The sequence below is a fragment of the Raphanus sativus genome, chromosome 9 (assembly GCF_000801105.2).
Source record: "Raphanus sativus cultivar WK10039 chromosome 9, ASM80110v3, whole genome shotgun sequence".
Lineage (NCBI taxonomy): Eukaryota > Viridiplantae > Streptophyta > Magnoliopsida > Brassicales > Brassicaceae > Raphanus > Raphanus sativus.
Window position 1 is genome coordinate 17,069,434 of NC_079519.1, and position 8,479 is coordinate 17,077,912.

Sequence of the window (8,479 nt, forward strand, 5' to 3'; positions counted from 1 at the left end):
CATGGTCAATGTTGGAGTCAAAATATTAGGGAATTTTCACCGACGTTAAAAAAATTAACTTATTATAGAACCCATAATTTTTTTTTGCCCAAGGGCCCTTATACATATTAAGCCGACCATGTCCAAGTGCGGATCAAAATCTAGTATTCTGTTATGAATTGAGAATTTGTAACAACCCATTTCCCAGCCCGGTAAATTTGGCCCAGCGAGACCCAGGCCCATCGCAGAAAACCCTAGGTGAGACACTATTTAAACCAGCCTCCTCATTATTTTATTCAAGAAATCTCTAAGCCTTAGATCTCTGCAGAGTGTGAGCCGTCGAGCAGATCTGAGTCCGTACAGCCAGTGTCACCGTCGACCGAGATCGGAACCGCCGACCAGTCGCCATCAACCGCCGAAGGTAACCGTGAAACCACCATTCCCGATTTGATTATAAACGGCCGTTCACTAAATCGATCATAACTCTTAAACCGTTTGGAATTTCGTGATTTTAAGACCACCATCGTGATCCTGACGTCGAGACGAGTCCAGAGCTAGAAGACCAGCCGCAGACCACCGCGCACGCGCCCTCACGCGCCTCCACGCGCCGCCGCACCTCCGCGCGTGCATCTCACGCGCCGCCACCTGTCGCCGCTGTTCGCCGGAGTCTTCGTCGCCGGTGACTGCTCCGGTAAGCCGCCGCCTCTTTGGTCGCCGCCGGCGACCGGTCTCCGGTGACTCGCCGGTTGACTCGCCGACTCGCCGGTGACTCGGTGACTCGGCTGAGTCGACTCGGCGAGTCGAACCGTTGACTGGTCAAGCCGGTTTGATTTGATTCGATTTCGGTTTGTTGGTTATTGAGAATTGGATTTCGGTTTAGGTTAACCAGTTTGTAATTGATTTGAATCTGGTTCAATTGAAATCGAATCCGGTTAAGGAAAACCGGCTGGTTCAATTCGATTTCAATTGGGTCAATGGTTGACCGGCTTGGGTCAGAGTTGACCGGGTTGACCTTGACCTGCGGGTTGACTTTTTGACCAGATTCCCGGTTATCCGTTTTTGACCGTTCGAAGGGCGTTCTGACTCGATTTTTCGCCCTGATTTCAGATTTGGAGTCTGTTTGAGCTGTTGGAGTTCATAGCTACTACTTTTCCACATTGCTAAGGTGAGGGCTATTCTCGTAATTTCTCGTACACGGCTTAGGACCTCGAATAAGTATACTTTATTTCTAATATGTTACGTCTGTGTGAAATCGAGTTTGTCACTGCTTGTTCAGTTTTAGGTTGTTTGCTTAAACCGGAATTAGGGTGTTAGATTATTCAACATTGAGTGCTTTTCGTTTGTAAATTCTTAGTTAAAAGTGTTGAGACATATTTAGAGATGTATTTATATATGTTAGATTTGTTTGCGGGGTTACGGGCAGCTACAGTCGACCGGTTGGGCCGTAACCTAGTGTGTGTTGATAAATCGTCTACGGGCGGTGTGCCGAGCACTATCTCGGGGTGTTGTTGGCCTGTTAATGGGCAGCGGGTGTGCATCTCGCTAGGACCATTGTATGTTCTTTGGGTACTTTAGGTGCCGTGTTTGCTATATATTAGTTTAAATTATATTTATCTGGAGTGCTATGTCTAAGTCAATGAAATTCGGGCTTAGCATCCCATACCTCACTGAGTGACTCCCCTGTTACTCATCCCTCATTTTTCCTCCTTTTCAGGTGAGACAGACGAGTAGGAGACTGATCGGACAGCTGGTGTTTTTAGGCGTTTTCATTTGTTTTATTCTCAGACTTATATTTTATTATTTTCAGCGATTATTTCAGTATATGAGTTATTGGATTTATGGATTTATTTCGTTATTTATATGAAATTCGACTTTGAGATTTTTTTCGGATTTTGAGACACAATTGTGGTTTGGTAACATGCCGGTATCGAGTGAGGATGAACCGGGTGTTTCAATTTGGTATCAGAGCGGGGTTTTGTCTCGGCCCTGACCCGAGACGCCGGTTAAGGGACCTGGTTTTCAAAGATATAAAAAGTTTTCAACGATTTTCAAAACTTAGAAACACCATACTGTTCGATAATGTTCCATTAATCGTTATTGAACTGGATTTGCAGAAGTTGACTGTTTTTGCCTTTTCCCATTTCAGATGCCGCCAAAGAGAGGAGCTAAGCGTACTCGCACCGTCAGAGCAAGAGTTGATGCTCGTGAAGTTGTGGATGAGCAAGGTACTGCAGCGGGTGTCCAGGCAGAAGGTGTGCCGCCAGTAGCCCCACCGATTGATCAGGCTGCACTCATGCAGATGGTCCAGGCAGCAGCTACGCAAGCTGCTCAGGCTGCCATTCAGCAGGTTACCCAGGAAGCAGCTCGGGTTGCTGCACAGGAAGCTGCTCGAGTAGCTGCACAGGAAGTTGCTCGCCAGTTGGCTGCCGCTCAGGTTCCACCACAGCAGATTCCAGCAGTGCAGATTCCTCAGGTCCCAGCACAGCAGATTCCAGCAGTGCAGATTCCTCAGGATCCAGCGCAGCAGATTCCAGCAGCGAGATTCCTCAGGTACCATTGCAGCAGGTTCCAGGCCAGCAGATTCTGCCACCTCCACCGCCATTACCACATGTTTATCCAGCTCATGATGAGAGGTATTACCGACTCACCAGTATGATGAAGAACATGGGTATGGAGCATTTTGTAGGAACAGTGGATCCCACAGCCACTTATGATTGGAAGCTGAGTCTGAAACGGAAGCTGGAGAATATTGACTGTCCCCTAGAGTTTAAGCTTAGATTGACTATGCAGTATTTGCGTGGAGATGCATTGGTTTGGTGGGAGGGAGTGTGATTGAACCATGAGCCTGACATTCTCACTTTTGAAGATTTTATCGAGGAGTTTGATAAGAAGTACTTTCCGAAACAAGCTATGGATAGAAAGAAGAGGGACTTCGAGCATGTGAGCCAGGGTGACTTGTCGATCAAGCAGTATGAGGTTAAGTTCAACCAGCTTCGCAGATTTGTTGGAAGTGGTATTCCTGAAGATGAGTTGATCAGGAAGTTTTTGGATGGGATGCGTTTGGAGATTCGCAACAGGTGCAATGTCGTCACTTACTACAGATTGGGAGACTTGGTGGAGAAAGCAGCTGAACAGGAAGCAGGTTGGATAGAGGAGCAGAAACTTCTCAAATCTGCTCAGCCTAAGCCTGGGAGGACTACGGAGTCTCAGAGGAAGACCGGAGACCAGTCAGAGGCACCGTATTGTTCTCGATGTCGTCGTCACCATAATGGACACTGTACCAAGTGTTTTACTTGTGGACGGTTGGGGCACACCATGAAGTTTTGTCGGGTGAGGCCAGCAGATGCATCTCAAGTTAGGCAGAATACAGCACCAGCAGCACCAGCAGCACCAGCAGCTGCAGTAGTCGCACCAGGAGCTTGCTTCAATTGTGGCAAGCAAGGCCATTTCGCCAGAGATTGCACGACAGAGCCTGCCGCAAAGCGTCAAGCCATCACTCCACGAGTGTATGCTTTAGGAGGAACTGATGGAGCTGAGCCGACAGCTGGTATGTAATCATACCCTATCTTTTCTTTTGAGTACTTGTGTTGGTGATTATAGTGTTTAGTTAAAAAATGTGTGTAGGATCGGTTTCTGTTGGAAGTGAGATAGCTCACACTCTTTTCGACACGGGAGCTTCCCATAGCTTCGTGAGTTCGCGGCTAGTCAAGTCTTGGTCCTTTCAAGGTGTCTTTGACCCAAAGAAGAAGAATATTATAACAGCTGGCGCAGAGAGTTTAGGAACCCTTGGTATCCATCGAGAGGTACCAGTTGTACTAGGAGGAGTGAAGTTCATCGGAGACTTATCAGAGATGGAGCTAGATTACTACGATGTTATACTTGGGATGGATTGGCTGTCGCGGCATCGAGTGGTGGTAGATTGTCCAAGGGCAAGAGTTCTTATCCCTAGAGAGGAAGGGAATATCACATTCCAGTGCATCCAAGTTCAGCGGGGAGTTTCTATTGTTTCCATGATGCGTGCTGAGGACTTGTTGGAGAGAGGAGCAGAGGGATTTCTAGCAACTATCTCGGTGGTTAAAGATGATGGACATTTAGAGTTGCAAGACATACCTGTGGTTGCAGGGTTTCAAGATGTATTTGAGGCATTAAAAGGGCCACCACCAGCCAGAGATGATGTCCTCACCATTGAGTTGGAACCAGGGACAGCACCAGTTTCACGGGCTCCGTACCGATTAGCACCAGCAGAGATGGCTGAATTGAAAAAGCAGTTGGAGGAGTTATTGGAGAAAGGTTTCATCAGACCTAGTACTTCCCCTTGGGGAGCACCAGTATTGTTTGTCAAGAAGAAAGATGGGAGTTTCAGGCTTTGTATTGACTACAGAGGGTTGAACAAGGTGACCATCAAGAATAAGTATCCACTTCCGCGAATCGATGAGTTGTTGGATCAGTTGCAGGGAGCTTCATGGTTTTCTAAGATAGACTTGGCATCAGGTTACCACCAGATTGCGATAGCAGATGGAGATGTACGGAAGACGGCTTTTCGGACACGTTATGGTCATTACGAGTTTGTGGTGATGCCATTTGGGCTGACAAACGCACCTGCAGCGTTCATGAAGTTGATGAATGATGTTTTCCACGAGTACTTGGATAAGTTTGTGATTGTCTTCATCGATGATATTCTGATTTATTCTCGGAGCAGAGAAGAGCATGCTGAACATTTGCGGATTGTTTTGGAGAAGCTGAGAGAACATCACTTGTTTGCTAAAATGAGTAAATGTAGCTTCTGGCAGAGGAAGATTGGATTTTTGGGCCATGTAGTTTCTGAGGAAGGAGTTGCTGTTGACCAAGAGAAGATTACTGCAATTTCAGAGTGGCCGACACCTAAAAGTGCTACAGAGATCCGCAGCTTTTTGGGTCTAGCAGGTTATTACAGGAAGTACGTCATGGGTTTTGCCAGTATCGCTAAGCCGATGACAGAGTTGACAGGCAAGGATGTTAAGCTTGTTTGGACTGATGAGTGTTCACATAGCTTCACGGAGCTAAAGCGACGACTGACAAATGCACTAGTTCTGGTACTGCCGAGACCAGGAATACCATATGAGGTTTTTACAGATGCGTCAGGTACTGGCTTGGGTTGTGTATTGATGCAAGAGGGTCATGTTATTGCTTATGCATCACGCCAGTTGAGACCTCACGAGGTTAATTACCCTACTCACGACCTGGAGTTAGCAGCAGTTGTGTTTGCACTAAAAATTTGGAGGTCATATCTGTATGGAGAGAAGGTTAAGATCCTTACAGACCACCAGAGTTTGAAGAATATTTTTACTCAGGCAGATCTAAACTTGAGGCAGCGAAGATGGATGGAGTTGTTAGCAGATTACGACCTGGATATTACTTTCCATCCTGGTAAAGCCAACCAGGTGGCAGATGCCTTGAGTAGACGCAAGATTGATGTGTCAGGAACCAAAGAGGTTCAAGAGCTGACGGCGACACTTGCCACTCTCAGAGTGTGCGCAGTTACTGCAGAGGGAGAGACATCTGGTCTTGATGCCTTGGAGAATGCAGATTTATTATGGAGGATACGCAAGGTTCAGGATAATGACAAGGTTTTGGTTAAGCAGATTGAGATTGAAAGTATCGGTTATCATACAGCTATGAGCGGGATGTACATGTACCGAAACCGAGTTTGTGTGCCTGATGATAAGTTGTTAAGAAAGGAAATCTTACAGCAAGCACACCACTCAAAATTTGCTATCCATCCGGGCAACACTAAGATGTACAGAGATCTGAAACGCTATTACCATTGGCCTGGTATGAAGAAAGATGTTGCTACATTTGTATCGCAGTGTCAGACGTCTCAGATGGTTAAGGCTGAGCATCAAGTGCCTAGCGGATTGTTGCAAAACCTACCATTGCCAGAATGGAAATGGGACATGGTGACCATGGATTTTGTTTCTGGACTACCGATAACCACGGGTGGGAAGAATGCTGTTTGGGTGATTGTAGACAGACTCACCAAGTCTGCTCATTTTCTGCCGATTAAGAAGACATATGGAGCTACGCAGTTGGCACATATATACATCGATGAGATTGTGAGGTTGCATGGAGTTCCTGTTAGTATTGTTTCTGATCGAGATCCAAAGTTCTCATCCACTTTTTGGGGAGCCTTTCAGAATGCACTTGGGACGAAAGTCCATATGAGTACAGCCTATCACCCTCAGACAGACGGACAGTCGGAGAGGACTATTCAGACATTGGAGGATATGCTTAGAGCTTGCGTCCTAGATTGGGAGGGTAGCTGGGGAAAGTATCTACCTCTAGTTGAGTTTGCCTACAACAACATTTATCATTCGAGCATTGAGATGGCACCGTATGAGGCACTTTATGGTAGGCCTTGTCGTACACCACTTTGTTGGACAGAAGTGGGGGAGAGACGGGACTTAGAACCAGCAATGGTTCAGGAGACAGTAGAGCAAGTGGAGATGCTCAAGACTCGACTTAAGGAAGCTCATGACCGTTAGAAGAGTTATGCAGACAAGCGCCGTAAGGATTTGGAGTTTCAGGTGGGCGACTTAGTATACCTGAAAATGAGGACATTTCAGGGAGGATCTAAGACTCGAAAGCTAAAGAAGCTTAAACCAAGATATATGGGACCGTACCCTATTTTGGAGCGGATTGGAGCAGTGGCTTATAAATTGCAGTTATCAGCAGAGTTATCAGACTTTCATGATGTGTTCCACGTGTCTGTTTTGAGGAAAGTTGTGAGAGAGCCAGAGCTTATTTTGCCTCAGCCGCCGAGAGATCTTGGTAAAAATTTGTCTGCACCTTGTCAGCCAGTTGAGATTGTTGAGCGTCAAGTGAAAGCTGTTCAAGGAATGATGACCAGTTTGGTCAAAGTCCGTTGGGAAAGAGACGGGATTCAGGAGGAGACCTGGGAGATCGAGGCTCATATGAGGATTGATTATCCGGAGCTTTTTCAGGATGGTATTGGACAGTCGGTTCAAGAGCCGAATTCGGGGTCGAATTCTTTTGTAGTGGGGGAGAATTATAACGACCCATTTCCCAGCCCGGTAAATTTGGCCCAGCGAGACCCAGACCCATCGCAGGAAACCCTAGGTAAGACACTATTTAAACCAGCCTCCTCATTATTTTATTCAAGAAATCTCTAAGCCTTAGATCTCTGCAGAGTGTGAGTCGTCGAGCAGATCTGAGTCCGTACAGCCAGTGTCACCGTCGACCGAGATCGGAACCGCCGACCAGTCGCCATCAACCGCCGAAGGTAACCGTGAAACCACCATTCCCGATTTGATTATAAACGGCCGTTCACTAAATCGATCATAACTCTTAAATCGTTTGGAATTTTGTGATTTTAAGACCACCATCGTGATCCTCACGTCGAGACGAGTCCGGAGCTAGAAGACCAGCCGCAGACCACCGCGCACGCGCCCTCACGCGCCTCCACGCGCCGCCGCACCTCCGCGCGTGCATCTCACGCGCCGCCACCTGTCGCCGCTGTTCGCCGGAGTCTTCGTCGCCGGTGACTGCTCCGGTAAGCCGCCGCCTCTTTGGTCGCCGCCGGCGACCGGTCTCCGGTGACTCGCCGGTTGACTCGCCGACTCGCCGGTGACTCGGTGACTCGGCTGAGTCGACTCGGCGAGTCGAACCGTTGACTGGTCAAGCCGGTTTGATTTGATTCGATTTCGGTTTGTTGGTTATTGAGAATTGGATTTCGGTTTAGGTTAACCGGTTTGTAATTGATTTGAATCTGGTTCAATTGAAATCAAATCCGGTTAAGGAAAACCGGCTGGTTCAATTCGATTTCAATTAGGTCAATGGTTGACCGGCTTGGATCAGAGTTGACCGGGTTGACCTTGACCTGCGGGTTGACTTTTTGACCAGATTCCCGGTTATCCGTTTTTGACCGTTCGAAGGGCGTTCTGACTCGATTTTTCACCCTGATTTCAGATTTGGGGTCTGTTTGAGCTGTTGGAGTTCATAGCTACTACTTTTCCACATTGCTAAGGTGAGGGCTATTCTCGTAATTTCTCGTACACGGCTTAGGACCTCGAATAAGTATACTTTATTTCTAATATGTTCCGTCTGTGTGAAATCGAGTCTGTCACTGCTTGTTCAGTTTTAGGTTGTTTGCTTAAACCGGAATTAGGGTGTTAGATGATTCAACATTGAGTGCTTTTCGTTTGTAAATTCTTAGTTAAAAGTGTTGAGACATATTTAGAGATGTATTTATATATGTTAGATTTGTTTGCGGGGTTACGGGCAGCTACAGTCGACCGGTTGGGCCGTAACCTAGTGTGTGTCGATAAATCGTCTACGGGCGGTGTGCCGAGCACTATCTCGGGGTGTTGTTGGCCTGTTAGTGGGCAGCGGGTGTGCATCTCGCTAGGACCATTGTATGTTCTTTGGGTACTTTAGGTGCCGTGTTTGCTATATATTAGTTTAAATTATATTTATCCGGAGTGCTATGTCTAAGTCAATGAAA

At 47.0% G+C, this 8,479-nt stretch overlaps 1 protein-coding gene across 1 annotated transcript; it reads left to right on the top strand.

The window, feature by feature from the left end:
• Nucleotides 1-118: 118 nt before the first annotated feature.
• On the top strand, nt 119-7,520 carry LOC130500121 (uncharacterized). The gene is given in 9 exon segments (XM_056994836.1): nt 119-143; nt 308-400; nt 496-635; nt 2,126-2,529; nt 2,631-2,734; nt 2,846-3,526; nt 3,604-7,095; nt 7,166-7,258; nt 7,354-7,520. Coding segments are annotated over 9 exon segments (5,199 nt in total).
• The last annotated feature ends 959 nt before the right edge of the window (nt 7,521-8,479 follow it).